At 34.4% G+C, this 16,440-nt stretch overlaps 2 protein-coding genes across 2 annotated transcripts; one reads left to right on the forward strand and one right to left on the reverse strand.

Moving 5' to 3' along the window:
* Positions 1–670: 670 nt before the first annotated feature.
* LOC127094131 (uncharacterized) lies at positions 671–1,117 on the reverse strand. The gene has a single exon (XM_051032994.1). It carries the CDS (start codon positions 1,115–1,117, stop codon positions 671–673), a length of 447 nt encoding a protein of 148 aa, XP_050888951.1.
* Positions 1,118–1,882: 765 nt separating this feature from the next.
* Positions 1,883–9,158, forward strand: LOC127098670 (methylcrotonoyl-CoA carboxylase subunit alpha, mitochondrial). Its single transcript, XM_051037327.1, has 16 exons — positions 1,883–2,387; positions 2,480–2,601; positions 3,387–3,534; positions 4,040–4,177; positions 4,347–4,442; positions 4,518–4,577; positions 5,457–5,549; positions 5,629–5,740; positions 6,320–6,421; positions 6,548–6,684; positions 6,980–7,214; positions 7,295–7,461; positions 7,557–7,673; positions 7,811–8,053; positions 8,150–8,245; positions 8,913–9,158. The coding sequence occupies exons 1-16, from the start codon at positions 2,043–2,045 to the stop codon at positions 8,919–8,921; spliced, it is 2,220 nt and encodes a 739-aa protein (XP_050893284.1). The 5' UTR covers positions 1,883–2,042; the 3' UTR covers positions 8,922–9,158.
* The last annotated feature ends 7,282 nt before the right edge of the window (positions 9,159–16,440 follow it).

The following is a 16,440-nucleotide window of genomic DNA, read 5'->3' on the forward strand; positions in this document are numbered from 1 at the left end:
TGATTTTTTTTCAAGACGAAAGAAAGAGATAAAGAAAATTTAACTTCTATGTCTGAATCTCAAAGAGTTCTTGAGAATCTAAGAATCGAAGAAAATGTTAATAGAGTTTGTCCATATGACATTGAGAATTATTTAGAACGTGATCTTGGAAAACGCCCTCAAATGTGGGAATATCCATTAAATCAAATGGATGAAATGCAAATAGCTTATTTGAAATGGGGTCCGTATAAAATGTATTTAGAGTAATATCCATTGTACAATAAAGAAGACCGTCAAAGACAATTTGAACACGTTTGGTTTAACATTTTTTCCTCATGGTTAAAATATTCACCTTAAGAAGATGCTGCTTCTTGCTCACCATGTTATCTTTTTAGCAAAAGATCAAGCGAGTGTCCTGGTTCATATTATTTGGGAATCCGGGAGAGTTGGGAGCATCAATATGACTAATGTTCCAGGATCACAAGAGAGGGAGACGTCACATCTCAACCTAAAACATTAAGATATTAGGAAATGAATTATCTCTTTTATATATACATTATTTTTTGTTATTAAATTAATTTGAGAAAATTTATTTACAAAAATTATTAAATTAGTTTCAAGTTATAGAATTTATAGTATTATTAAACTACTTTAATATAATATTAAGACAAAAAGCTTTTAATTAATTTTCTTATTGTACAACACGTGGATGCTTATTATCATGAAACATAGCGGCGATGCGCTTCCAGCATTCTTCGGCAGTATCATTGACGACGAGGATTGATTGAAGAATATCCTGCGAGACGATTGCGTACATCCATTGCAGTACCACCGCATCAAGCCGATTCCAAAGTTCAGAATCGTTAGCCTTAAGGAATGCTGATGCTTGTATGGCCCGTGCATCCGATGACAAGATGATGTGATCAAGTACGCTGTGAACACGTGCTTGCACCTTGAAGAAGGCAGACCATGAGAGGTAGAGATTATAATCATTTTCCAACGTCACCGGGATTATGGTTTTGACGTTGTTGATGACGAAGGCGGAGTGAAAGTTGGGTTTCGCCGCCTGATGATGGTTGGTTTGAGAGGCTGATGAAGTGTCATCAGAAGTTTGGGAATGAGAGTTTGTTTTTGTCATGGTAAAACAGAGGATTAGTGGCGGTGAGAAGGGTTTAGGTTAGGATCGTGACAAAACTGATACCATGTAAGTAATTTAATCTTTGTCTTTTCATTGATAATAATACTCATTATATACAAGTATGACAATGTCTATATTTGGAAGCTAATAATATACAATTATGATGTATACCAATTATAAAGATATCATAATAATTATACTAATTATAGAGATATTCTAATATATATTTCCTTACATAATGTCTATCATATTCCTCTCCCTCTTCCATCTTTAGTATTTGATTTAGATTTTGCGGTCAAGTCTCTCTCTATTCTCAAAATCCAGTCATACTCAATTTAACCTAAACCATATAACCCTGTTTCAACTCTTTATCCTCCCCTAAGATATTTTTTTCATCTCCCTATTTGATAAGTCCGGAGGCTCTCTTACTAAAATAATGATTTAGATTCAATTATGTAAAAAAATAGTATAAGATCTAAGAATTGCTTCAAAGATTTTTTCATGGCTAGTTTTCTTTATCATTATCACCTATAAAACATAAAAGTTGAATAGTATAACTCTAACCAATCACTTCACGCCACTTTATTTTATTATATTTAATTTTAAAGATTTTTAAAAAAATTCATAACTCTACCTAAAATGTTACGACGAGTAGATAAAAACATCCCAACATAAAAGTAAAATAATCAAACATTATAACTGCACCGTGTTCAAATTATTATTTCTATCTTCCATACTTGTTGCTTTCCATTTTTTCTCTTTTTTTTATTGTTTCTGACATAGGAATGTCGTCCATATCCATGTAAGATAACAATATTAATACATTACAGCTCATCACACTTATCATCCACGACACACATTCTGTTAACACTTGCGATCATCTATATTCACTCATCGAACTCCTTTTTCTCAAACACTATGTAACATGGCTTCTTCCTTCTTATTATTCCGGCGACACGCTACCAAAATCAACACAAACCTCACCTACTTCAACTGCCACGTGTGGACACGCGCCTTCTCAGAACAATCGAACAAAACAGAACGTATAAACAAAATTCTAATAGCAAACAGAGGCGAAATAGCTTGCAGGATCGCCAGAACCGCCAAGAGGCTCGGAATCAAAACCGTCGCCGTTTACAGCGACGCCGATAGAGACTCTCTCCACGTGGCGTCCTCTGATGAAGCCATACGAATCGGTCCTCCACCTCCTCGTCTCAGTTACCTCAACTCTTCGTCCATTATCGATGCTGCCTTGCGTTCCGGTGCTCAGGTAGGAGTTACTAATTATCAACTTTTTCTTTGTTAATTTGTAATGGTTGATTCAAGTGTAATTGTGTGTTGTTTGGGTGATTGGTTGATTAGGCTATCCACCCTGGATATGGATTCCTATCGGAAAGTGCTGATTTTGCACAACTATGTCATGATAAAGGTATTGCTTTCATTGGACCTCCGGCTTCTGCAATCCGAGATATGGGTGACAAGAGGTATCGAAATTGACCGTTTCTGCTATTTTGAGTTTGTTCTTTTAACTTGGAAGTGAAAATGCAATGTATCACTTAGCCAGGGTTTTAAAAAACGGTTCATCGCGGTGTAAATTAACCATAATCTGCCGGATACCGTTTTCACGGTCTCGGACCGTTTTCTAAAACCTGCTCTATAGCAATGACACTTCAGAATCCGTGTCTTATTAGTGATGCAATTACTTAGTATTTTATTGTTAGTTAGTTACTCACTTGGGTATGTTTGGGTTGATGGAATGTGACGAAATGAAGCATAATGGAATGGTATGGAATGAGGTTCCATTGTTTGGATCAATTAAAATCAGATGGAGCGGAGTGGAATGGAATGGTATGGATTACATTCCATTCCATCACTTACCATCATATTTCTTCCCCTCCAATTTGGGCGGAATGGAGAATTTGTCTTGATCCGTTCTAAAATACCCAAACGATGGTTTAAACACACTTTCCATTCCACTCCTTTCATATATATATCTCTATTATAAGTGATGAAACCTTGGTTTAAACACACTTTCTCACTGTCAATACAGTTTCAATTTGTAATTTTTCATATTTTATCTTGACCATGGCCTCTATCAAATGTTGTAATATATCGGGTGTCCTACACGTGTTGGTGGTCGATACAGACATATGTGGTTACATTTAATCACTTTTATTTTTTAAAATTATTACTAGGGTTTATGTCGGCGTCATGTATGGTGTCTGTATGAAGATTAGCTGATCTTTCTTGTTTGGAATGAACTAATCAGTGCATCGAAGAGAATAATGGGGGCTGCAGGGGTGCCACTTGTGCCTGGATATCATGGAGATGAACAAGATATTGATAAAATGAAGTTGGAGGCTGATCAGATTGGGTATCCAGTTCTCATAAAGCCAACCCATGGAGGAGGAGGAAAGGTGCTTCCTAATGCTATCTTCATGTGCTTATTCCCCTTCAAGTTACTCTCTTTCACCATCCTTTGATTTAGGGATGTGCTACTTTTCTTTCCATTATACTCAATTTACTGATTTACTCTCTGAGCTGGATGATCATAGTATTGAATGAATATGTTTGGCCATTTTGAAAAGTCCATTGCCTGGTGCTATTTGTCCAATTCATTGTAGGTTTTCACATTGTTCTATGGTTCTCGTTTTGGATCGCTTATTTCATGGTGTAGTTATGATTCATTGAACCTTATCCATCCGGTCTTCATGTATTGGTGATAGCATGATGACTATGGTTATTGTAATGTGTGATTACACTTTTGGGTTTGTACCCGTGTAAGAGTTGAAAATCTATTCTAAGAATCACACATTTCTTTTATTGTGATAACAGATGAGAAGAGATCAATAAAGACAATCGTTGTTGCTCACGAGGTTATAATTTCATCATATTGAAATTTATTCAATGTGAATATTGCAGGGTATGAGGATTGTGCACACTCCAGATGAATTTGTGGAATCATTCCTTGCAGCACAACGTGAAGCAGCTGCTTCTTTTGGTGTCAATACAATTTTGCTGGAGAAGTATATTACACAGCCGAGGCACATAGAAGTCCAAGTAAGTATATTGATTTAACCGCTCATTCTTTAGTTCTGAGACTTTTTTTTTTCAGTTCTTCAGAACTTAACGGGCACATGGGAATTCAAATAATGAATATTGTAGGTACTTGGGGACTTGAACTTGAGCTTATATGTTATAACATATACTTTTCTGTTTGACATCGTAGATATTTGGGGATAAGCATGGGAATGTTCTGCATTTGAATGAGAGAGATTGCAGTGTACAGAGAAGACACCAAAAAATAATTGAAGAAGCTCCAGCTGTAAGACTTACATTCCACAAACTATTTTTTTAAAAGTTTAGCTGGAGTTGTGAACTTGTAATTACATATTTGCAGCCAAACATTTCCGCTGAGTTTCGTGCACACTTGGGTCAAGCTGCTGTTTCTGCAGCAAAGGTAAGATCCTTTAGTTTCAAAATGATAATCTTTATTTTTTCAGCCACTTGCAATTGCTTCATTAATCTTTGAAGGATCTGAATTATTTGGTTCGTTGACTTCTACCAAGAATAACTTTTAGATAAGTTGCATTCATGACTGCATTCATTTCTTTTCTATGCTTTCAATGCTTAAGATGAGAACATCACAGAATGTTAAAATTCCATGTTGAGTCTTAGCAATAAGGTTTATTTATTTATATAATACATGCCTAGTATTTATAATTTGGCTCTGAATTAATTAATTTATATAGTTAATTGGTTAACAGTTTATAAATAGTTTTATGGTATCTTTTAGGATCTGTATTTAAGAAGTCAGCAAAGTTAGAATCCTAGTAGAGTGTAGAGGGTATTGAGAAAGAAGCAAATTGTGATGAGAGGAAGTTAGTGCGACGTGAGGGGGAAGAGGGAGAACCTCCTTATTTGGACTGTGTGATAGAGGACTATCTTCCTTTGAAGAGTCTTGCTCTGCACTTGTAGTCATTACTGTTGAATTGGTTTCATTCAGTGACTGCAGGTTTCTGTTTCCGTTTTGTTTTGGCATATTAACAGTACCTTTGGCAGTTTTTATGAAATTGTTTTGCTTTTGTTTTTCTGCTTGTTGAGCATCAGGTATTGTTATGTGCGCTTCTTTCTGCTAAACCCATGCACGTGTCTTTCCTGATTTACTTTTAAATTGTAATTACTAATATGTAATCTTTATTAAAATGTTTTTGAGAACTTAGGAGCTGTTTCCCTTTATCCTTTTCCTTTTATTTATCTTATAACTTAATGTGGTTTGAATATCTTCCGTCCATTCAATAGTATTTACTCATTTCTCGTTTCTTTCTGATGGCTGAAGGCAGTTAACTATTACAATGCTGGGACAGTGGAGTTTATAGTTGATACAGTCTCTGGCCAGTTTTACTTTATGGAGATGAATACCCGTCTTCAGGTGCTTGGATTGATATTTACGGTCATTTTGTCCTAGAATTCTGGCTTGCCGAAGTATAAAATTGGGCATGTTAGTACAGGTTGAGCATCCTGTCACAGAGATGATTGTTGGTCAAGATCTTGTTGAATGGCAAATCCATGTTGCCAATGGAGACCCTCTTCCATTGAGTCAATCACAGATACCAATATTAGGTGATTCAGTTTTTCCTGTCTCTTTTCTTTTGGTGGTGGGTAGGGGTTAATCTCTTAGTCCCCCTCCTGTTTAATAAATGTGTGGGTGAGGGACTTTTTAGGTTGACTTTGCTTAATTTCATACTAAATTGAATGAGCTCAAATTGACAATTCTACAGATCTGTGGTTGACTTAAGTATGCTCTTCCAATTTTGGTTAGTTTCTCTCGAGATGCAAAAGAGAAAAAATCAGTTTAAGAACAAAGTTTTCTGTGTGAGTCGGGTGATTGGAATTCGAGTATTAGTATTTACTCCTAAATTTTGACAAATATTATGCCTTGAGAAAAACATTTCTTACTACTATTTAGTATTTATGACTAATTGCTGGAGAAAGCCATCTTAGTGACATCCTCTGAAACTTACTTAAGAAGAATGACAAAAAAAACTGGTTTTCTGAAAATGAGATCATTTAGAAGGTTGTATAAGTCATTTTTTAATGATTTTGAGCTTGTTAATTATTTATTATACTATTGTGTGTGAAATTTGGTCTGTTATGCCTAGAGAAGTTGATCTATATTATAATTCTCTGTTGTGAAATCAGGCCATGCTTTTGAAGCTCGGATCTATGCTGAAAATGTTCCAAAAGGGTTTCTTCCAGCAACTGGAGTACTGCACCATTATCACATTCCGGACTCATCAGGGGGTCAGTTGTGCAAAGTTAGCCTAGTAATTAATTTATAAAAAAATTCTTATTTTCTACTGTTGGAAGAACAAGAAACTCCAAGATACTTTCTTTTTTTTACTAACTGAAAATTTACTATCTTGACAGTCCGGGTGGATACTGGGGTTAGAGAAGGAGACACTGTTAGCATGCATTATGATCCAATGATTGCTAAGCTTGTGGTACGGGGAGAAAATCGTGCTGCAGCATTGGTCAAACTGAAGGATAGTTTGTCAAACTTTCAGGTTAGTATACTTAATTTTTGTGTTGATTTTGATATAGGAAATATGATATGATTGTGATCATGATTGAGGTTTAATTACTAAATTGACTGTTTTTTCATATTGAGATGTTATAGAATTTGTCCTTTGTTGGACATGATGGGGTGGAATAGTGTTAGATACGTAAGTCAGACATTTTCCACTACTTCCTGTAGAAGAATGAAATTTAAGTAATCATAAATCAATTATAATTTCTAGCTGCACTCTATCTTGTAGAAGTCATGCTCCATGTGTAAGTTTCTAACATCTTCTTGCACAGGTTGCAGGTCTACCAACCAATGTCAACTTTCTTCTAAAGCTCGCTAATCACTGGGCATTTGAAAATGGCAATGTGGAGACTCATTTTATTGATAATTACAAAGAAGATCTCTTTGCTGATGCTCAAAACTCAGAGTTTGCCAAAGAAGCATATGAGGCTGCGAGACGCAGTGCATCCCTTGTGGTTGCATGTCTCATTGAGAAGGAGCATTTCATATCGGCCCAAAAAAACCCTGGTATTGTCCTATTCTTGCTGTATAATGTTCCGAGTTGTTTTTGTGTTTTTTAGGTAAATTACATCTGCCAGTATGTTCAGGTGGTAGCAACTTACTCCCTATATGGTATGCTTCACCACCTTTTAGAGTTCATCATCAAGCTAAGCGTACAATAGAACTTGAGTGGGATAATGAGTATGATAGTGGTAGCTCAAAGATCCTGAAGCTTACTATCACTTACCAGCCTGATGGAAGATACCTGATTGAGGTATCACCTAACATATGAATCAGTAATTTTTTCCACGGTTTATTGTGCCAAAATTCTCTAGAAAGTTGAATCAAGATGTTATTGTATACTTCCAGACAGAAGAAAATGGAGGCCCTGTTTTAGAAGTCAAGACAACATATGTAAAAGATCACCATTTTAGAGTTGAAGCTGATGGTGTAATCAACGATATTAACCTTGCTGAATACTCAAAGGTATTTTCCTTCCTCTGCATGGGTGCTTTTGGAGTGTGTGTAGATTGATTTGGTAAAAGAAATTGATGCTATATTCTCTTGGTTGTGAAATATAAAGTCTTAGTATATTCTCTTGATTTCCTTCCCTTGGGATTCAGGACCAAATGAGGCATATTCATATTTGGCAAGGGTCCTTTCATCATTATTTCAGAGAGAAAATAGGTCTCAAGTTGTCAGAGGATGATGAATCCCAACACAAACCCCAATCTGAATCGTCAGCCATTCCTCAAGGGGCTGTTGTGGCACCCATGGCAGGCTTGGTAGTTAAGGTTCTAGTAAAGAATGAGACAAGAGTAGAGGTGGGCCAACCCGTATTAGTATTAGAAGCGATGAAGATGGAGGTTTGTATTGTTTCTCTGTAAATGTCGGAAACTTCTCTCTATGATGTCTTTATCTATTTAGTAAGCTATAACCAACAATATTTTGCACTTCTCTAGCATGTTGTAAAGGCACCAACTTCTGGCTTTGTCCACGGGCTTCAAGTTACAGTGGGGGAACAGGTTTCTGATGGTAGTGTTCTCTTCAATGTAAAGGTTAGTCAATAATCTTTGGTATTTCTTCACATTGGCCATGGCCAGAGTATACTAGAAATATTATTGGCGCTTTTTTTTGCTTCATTAGATCATTGCATGGTAGTCTATCAATAAATATATTCCCTTTATTCTTATATATTATTTGATGTTTATACTTCATTTTGTAGATATGATTTTTAATACTTAAATTCTTGTTTAAATAGGTAACAAATTAGGTTAATCAAGATAACATAAAATATGACAATTTACCTAGACTGTGCTCAAATACATTTCCCCCCCTCATTCTCAGTACGCCTAATTATTTTCTATTCTTCTGCATTACTAAATCTGTTAATATGTTTCTCAAGTTGAGTATATTTGAATTTTTCCACTAATTATATCTAGAAAAATATAGAGAAGGTACCAACCTTATATCATTTCAACTTTTGGTTTTAGCTATCATGATCTGAAATACATTGTTTACCTTGTCCAAGAAACACGTTGGTCATCTTCTCTTTAACGTAAAACTTTTTGTGTTCATGTCTGGTATGTGTTATAATAATAATTTCAAATTCTAATGGGATAATTCAAAGTTTTGTTGTATCTCGTGTCTTCTTTGTCAGTGGCAAGGGACACTAATCAGTAGCGTAAATGTTCAGTTCACATCTTGAGTGTTGTGTTTGGGCAGGATCAATAAAATTATACAGGAGTACAGCTCTAGCCAGGAGTTTTGCAACAGGGACTTGATTCTGGATGGAAGGTTAACAGTGAAGCAGTGGTGTGAGCTTCTACCAAGACTAATGAACAACACCTGCAAATTGATTGCTCTTTGAAAAATCCTTGTAGCTCAATTCCTTAAGTTACAATGGATGAAATAAAATAATGCAAGTAGTCGCTCCAGTTATTAATAACAACTAAAATTTCTTCATTTTAATCTTTTCTTCCATCAGGAGTCTTTGCCTGCTCTTTCAATAAATAATATCTATTTTCTTCTCCATCTTCTTCTAGGATAAATTTCCTTTTAAGACGAGATTTAGCACTTCAAATTATGCACTAATGCACTACTGGGTAAGTAAATCTAGGCCGTTAATATAAATAATTTTTTTTCTACCGATTGATTCTGAACCATTGGATTTTACATGAGCGGTCTAGATTTGCTTGAATGTGTGACTGTGAGATTTGCTTGATGTGTGACTGCATTAAAATTTGAATGCAGTGAATTCAGGTCCCTACTTGAGTAGGATACAATTTTTTTATGTCAGGCACTCATCAGGACTGCACCATTTCAAAGAGACATAAGATGCAACAACAACCTTTTAGTTGAACAATAAAGAAATTGTTTGTACTATAAATAGGAAATCGAACAATAATGTGATAATTGATAAATTCTCTGTTGGGTTAGTTTTAATCATTTTGATCGACAGGCTTTTATTACATAATTCTGATGGTTGCTTTATTTGAGTAACGAAATTGTAAATAAAGCAAATATGTGCCAGGAACGGCTTCAGATGTGTTTACATTCACTACCCTAGTCACATGCATCTATATTTCTGAAAAACTGTATAGTGCAAGATTAAAACATATCCTATTACACACATGCTATAAGGTGATTTATTTCAAGAAGCGCATCCTTTTTAAGAGACTCATAAATTTCATCGAAGTGTTCTTTCTTTCCGTACAATTATGTGTATGATTCTTTATGAGTCCTTAACTTTTGGATAGGTTGATGGTGGATAAGTGTATGTATCTTCTCCTTTACTGAATAAAGCTGAAACAACTCGCTATCCACAATTACCATCCCCTCAATATTGACAGTCCGCTCGATGTATTTGTGCATAAAAATCGGCATCTCGTCAATGAATGAAATCTTTGGTTGAGACAGCGTAGGAGGTGGTTTGCTAATGTGAGCTCATTTGGAAATACTTTTTTTAGAGATTTTGGAGTTGGTGAGTCTGGGAAAACTGTCAACATGATCAAAATACGAAGGAGACCGCATCGTTGAGTTGTCACTCAGTGTAGATTTGAGCTTCTTCGGAGCACCTTTTATTTTTATCGGTTGAGAGGGTGGTTTTAAGTCGGTGGTTTTCAGATAAACAATTTTCCTCAATTGTTCTTTAATGTGGAGTTTCATGTTGTTATCGACATTCAAAAATCTCTCTTGTATCACTTTCCATTTGATCAAAATAGAGATATTTGATTTACCGTCTTTCATGTCACCGTCATCAATAAACCCAAGCCTCTTCCAATGAGTGCAAACCTCATCCAATCTTATCGGGCTACCAAGTTTCACCTTTTTTGCAATAACACAAGCACATGGGAGATCATATGTTTTCACAATTGTGCATCCATACTTTGCGCTATTGGTACGTACATTATCAATTAGTTTAGCCTCGTGAAAAATATAATTCAAACTCGCTCAAGATATGTTGTCGACCAACTGAGAATAAAGATTGTTGTCTTTAAATCTATGTTCCAAAATTGTGATGCTTCAACCAAATGGTATTTGTATCTCATTATGCTGATTTTGAACAATTTGGTTCACAGAGTCTCAATCTCTACACAAATCGTCCTTACTATTTCGCAACCAATTCTTCAATGTAGCATGAACAAACTCAACTCGGTTAGTTGTTGTATTTTCAAGGTGTCTAACCTTATCAGCCCAAGAACAAACAATTTTCTCCTTCACCTGATCAAGAATTGTGCTTTCAGGATATTTCAACAAATCAGGATATTTTTCACACACTTTCCTGAAATGCATAACGGAATCGACATATAATTCTTTTGTGGAAGAATTTACTATACGATTTCATGCATCCATTATTTTTCCACAATCACATCCGTCTTCACCATTTTTCCATCTTTGGCCTCTGTCCCTACTGCGGGTTTAACCCGACTTCTCACATTCTTTGTTATGTGATACCTACAAAGTAATGTGTAAGAAGTAGGAAATACCTTTGCAACCGAATTCATCAATGGGGTATCGTGGTCGGTAACTATGACTTTAGGCGTCTCAACTTGATCCTTCAACATTTTCCGACACATCTCTAAGGTCCAAGTAACATTCTCCTCTTTCTCGCTCTCTAGAAATGCAAACCCTACAGAATATATCTTATCAGTTAAGGTAACACTAACAATCTCCAACAATGGAAGTCTATACTTGTTGGTCTTGTGTGTCGAATCAAGTATGAGCACCGTAGAAAACGTGTTGAACAACTTTATGGAATCAGGATGACTCCAAAATATATCTCTAACAGTAACTCCATCCATGCACGTTCCATACCTAGACACGTAACTGTTATCATCTGACAGTTTCAAGAGTTATTGCATTTCAGTTTTATCCCTCCTAAGCGCCTTGTTAGTTTTGTACCAAATGTTATACACTTGCTTGATATTGAAATATTTTCGGGTCTTTTCCGTTTCAATGTTGCAAGTATATTTTTCGGTTGAACCAAATTCAATGTTATATAAGCAACGTATTTCTTCTGTTTCGGCATGAGCCGACACACAATTGGATGGCCGACTAAAATTTCACACAAATCATGGTTATACAAATCACATATGATATTAAATCTCCAGTTTTTATTTTCCAATATGTAACCACACACCTTAAAGGGACACTCACATTTTTTTGAACCGATGTCGTCTATTTTAAAATTTTGGAGTGAAGTTATATATTTCTCGCTTCTTTCGCACGTTATTGTCACAAAAACACATATTCTATCCGAACCATTATCGGAACTTCCGATAACCACACCGAATCCCTGTTTGGAGGTCTCCATACGAATCCATTGAAGCATCTGATCACGACATTCAAACTCTTGCTCATTTTTAAATTAGTTACCAACATCTACCTCCTTCACAATAAAACCTTGAACATTTAGAGACGCAACTTGTTGGGGGAAATATCGGAGTGCACCATATGTAATGAAAACAATTACCACAAAACAGTAAATAAGCGATACTGTTGAAAACAGAGCCGTAAAATGAACACAGACTGATACTGGAAATACATTTTCGGAAAAGTGCATACACGTTCCGAAGATACATTTACGAAAAAAATACTCATTTTTTCAAACATAAAACATAATTAAAGTGAGAAATGTAGTTTGAAATAAATGATCTTTACTTGAAATTCTAACTTCTTTTGCTCCATTTGATGTGATGAACCACAAGATTGGAGATTTGGAGTGAAAATAGGGATTGAGATCGAAAGAGTTTTTGGTGAGGGTTTGTAAAGAAAAACAACAATGATTGTGTGATCATGCATCTGTATGTTATAGCAGATTATTCTGAAGAAGTCTCTCCGAAGATATCTGACATGCAAAGGTGACAAAACATTTCAAAATCCCGTCCAAACTTTCGAAGATGTATCTCCAGAATTTCTACTGAGCTGATCAATTATGAATATGTTCTTGAAATATCCCGGAGATGCATCTCCGAAAATTAAAAAAAAAACTCAACTTATAGGTCGTCACTCAGAATGACCTACGGTGAATGTGCATTGGATGCGTCCGAAGATGCATCTCCAAAAATTGAGGGGTATTTTAGTATTTTTACGCGGTCTCTAAGAAACATATAGGGTGCATTAAGAAATTTTCAAGATGTATATGATACACTATTAATAAAAAACACATTACACCATTATGTCTCAAAAACTAAGGATCCATTTGAAAGTGTTTGAATGGGATATATAGTTTGTTTGAATGAGTTTTAGTTTTTAATTTTAAAAAACTATTTTAAAATTAATTTTAACAATTTAGAAAAAAAAATAAAAATAAAACATGTTTGATAACCTAATTTTTTAAAAAGTATTTTAAAGTTGAATAATATTATAAATATGTCATTAATGTAAAGTGTACCACTTCTCTTAATTTTTTTGTTGTTCCTAATTTTTAAAACAAAAAAAGTAAACATTAAAACCTTCAAAATTTATTTTGATTTTTTTGTTTTAAAATTTTCAAAATAGAGAATAATTTTAATAATTAGTTATTGCAAAATTAGACTACCAAACAAGTTTTATGACTTTTAAATTTTAAAAACTAAAAAACACAAAACAAAAATTAAATTGATCCAGATGACTCGTTTGATTTGCTTTTGTAAAACTGTTTTATACTTGTTAAAATTTGAAAATTATAAAACCTGCTTAATAATTTAGTTTTACAAAATTACTATTTTTAAAAACTATTTTCTATATGAGTGTTTTAAAAATTAAAAAATTATAATAGGTTTTTATAGGTTTTTGGTTTTGGTTTTTAATTTTTGAAATTAGAAAGAAGAAAAATAAAATAAAATAAGTGGTACATTTTTCATTAATAACAAATTTGTAATATTGTTCAACTTTAAAACAATTTTTAAAAATTAGATTATCAAGCATGTTTTTCTTTTCTTTATTTTTTTGGTTTTTTTTCAAAACTCTTTTTTAAAATTGATTTATAAAATATTTTTTAAAAACTAAAAACTAAAACTCATCAAACGAACCCTTAGCTTTTAGTTTTTAAAAACTATTTTGTAAATCAATTTTAAAAAAGAGTTTTAAAGGAAAAAATAAAACATATTTAATAATCTAATTTTTAATAATTAATTGGATTAAATGCAATTTTGATCCCCTTCTTTCATTTTTCTAAACTTTTAATCCCCTTTGAAAAAACAAGTTTTAAGTCTATTGGTTTGAATTTTCTTGGGATTTTTTCGGTCTACTGTTCAGAATTGCCTATGCCGCATGTTCAGCAATGATGTGGCAAATAAAATGTTAATCCAAACTGGAATAAAAGTGTCACGTCATTTAAAAACATTTTATATTTCATTTATAATAATTTTTTTAAAGAAAATAATTAAAACAAAACAATATATAATCGTTCCTCAAACTTTATTCAACTCATTCCTCAAACATTTTCCCCAAATTACACCTGAACCCTAGACCAGAAATTATGAAGAACCATAGCCCATAAATTGCGAAGAACCTTAATTCTAATTTCCCCTAACCCTCGATTTCAGTATACTTAATTGTTCTTTGTAACCACCCTTCATAATGATTCAGAAGCAGCAATGGACAAAATTCCTTCAGCAATAGAGAAAAGCAACGAAGAGGAGAAGTTATGTATCAGGTATGTATTATTTTGTCCCATACGATAGAAACATCATTGTCTGAATGTCGTTTTCATTTTAGGGTTTGTGTTCCTGTACGTGGTGGTCCCATTTCATTTTAGGGTTTGTGTTCCTTTGTCGTTTAGGGCTTGTGGTCCCATATTGTAAAGTATTTCTTGTGGTACCATTTCTTGTATGTCTCATTCTGACTTGTATTAATTATCTATTTCAGACCATCCCAGTAAAAATTAGGTTTAGAATTCAACATAGAGGCTACTTTGTGGACACCCTTGTGAAATTGTATGTTGTTGGGCTAATTTCATAAATGAATTGGAAATGGGATGTTGACTACTTGTTGTATTTTGAATTGTTGGAATTGATTAAAACAGAGGGGTATATAGACATTAGGTGTATTTTGTATTGGAACCCTAGGTTTAGTTTTAGTCGTGGCCTTCGAACACTTAACTATGATGATGATGTGTTGCAACTATTAAATATGTTGATGGTTGTGAGGTAATAGATTTATATGTTGAGCATACCATTAGTGAACTTGGCATTGTAGATGAGGCAGAAATATGGCAAGACATAAGTTTTGATGATGGTGAATTTCAATGTACTGGTGAGAAATTTATAGATAATGAAGTGGGAGTAAAAGTAGAATTGGACAATGATGTTGAAGTAGAAGTAGAATTGGATAATGATGTTGAAGTAGGTGATGATGCTGAAGTAGGTGGGGATGCTGAAGTTGGTGATGATGTTGAAGTAGGTGATGATGCTGAAGTATGTGAGGATAGTGAACATGTGTTGGATTGGACAACTGTAATGCCTACTGAAACAACTAAACCACATGACAATGACTTTCACCATGATAATGGTGAAGATTCTGACCAACTGCATACACCACCTGGGAGTGAAGATGATGAAGAGTATGAGAGATTTCCATCGTATAAGGTTGGTGAGGAAATAAAGTTTCAATTAGGCATGATATTTAATAACAAGGACTTTGTAAGGGATGCCATAAAGGAGTATGATATGCTGGAAAAAAAGAATGTATACCTAAATAAGAATGATGGAAAGAGGATGATTGTTAGGTGTATTGATGAATACAAGATCTACATGGGAATTGGTAAAAAGTTTGGTAACCAATATTGGCAAGTGGTGAATTTATATGATGAGCATAATTGTCATAGAACAACCCAGAATAGACAAGCAAAAATTGAATGGTTGGGCAAGCAGTTTATCCATATACTAAGGCATACTCTTGACATGAAGCCAGTTGGACTAGTTGCTTTTTCATTTGATAAGTGGTGTGTCAAACTATAATCTGGCCATGCTTATAGATCTAAGAGAAGAGTGATGGATATTGTTCAAGGAGCAGGAAGGGACCAATTCACACATCTAAGAACATATGCTAATGAGCTACTTAAGTCCAACCCTAATAGTAACATTGTGTTGTAATTCTCAGAATCTAGGGATGGGCCGATTTTTGAGAGAATATACATTTGTCTAGAGGCATGCAATGCTGGTTTTGCTTGTTATTGATGCATGTTTCTTAAAAGGAGACTTTGGTGGGTAGTTAATGGCAGCTGTAGGAAGTGATGGAAATAACCAGATATTTCCAATTGCATATGGTGTTGTAGAGGAAGAAACAAAGGACTCTTGGGAGTGGTTTTTAAATCTCTTACTTGAAGAATTGCAAGACATAAATAAAATGGAATATGCTTTCATTTTAGATCATCAAAAAGTAGACCACTATTGCCTTATATGTTTTTCCTAATTATGCTTATGTTTCTTGTATAAAATGACTTTACTATGTTACTTGTATAAAATGACTTTACTATGTTACTTGTATTTGACAGGGTCTTGTGCCAATTGTTCAAGGCTTGAGTGAGCATGTAGAACAACATCTATGTGTGAAGCATTTGTATGGAAACTGGAAAAAGAAATACCTCAGTATGGAATTGAAAGAGAGTATATGGAGTGCTGCAAGGGCTATAACTATTCAAGGATGAGAGAGGGAAATGCTAAGGATCAATGCTTTGAATGGTTATATTTGGAAGGATATGAAGGAGGTGCTAACACAATATTGGAGCAAGTCACACTTTAAGACATACTCTAAGTGTGACCTTCAG

This window comes from Lathyrus oleraceus, chromosome 6 (assembly GCF_024323335.1).
Source record: "Lathyrus oleraceus cultivar Zhongwan6 chromosome 6, CAAS_Psat_ZW6_1.0, whole genome shotgun sequence".
Classification (NCBI taxonomy): domain Eukaryota; kingdom Viridiplantae; phylum Streptophyta; class Magnoliopsida; order Fabales; family Fabaceae; genus Lathyrus; species Lathyrus oleraceus.

Bases quoted from the DNA above. Each gene is read 5' to 3' on its own strand.
- LOC127098670 (XM_051037327.1), top strand. From the start codon at position 2,043: ATGGCTTCTTCCTTCTTATTATTCCGGCGACACGCTACCAAAATCAAC. The intron at 2,388-2,479 runs GTAGGAGTTACT...TTGGTTGATTAG, and splicing joins CCTTGCGTTCCGGTGCTCAG to GCTATCCACCCTGGATATGG. The intron at 7,674-7,810 runs GTATTTTCCTTC...CTTGGGATTCAG, and splicing joins ACCTTGCTGAATACTCAAAG to GACCAAATGAGGCATATTCA.
- LOC127094131 (XM_051032994.1), bottom strand. From the start codon at position 1,117: ATGACAAAAACAAACTCTCATTCCCAAACTTCTGATGACACTTCATCA.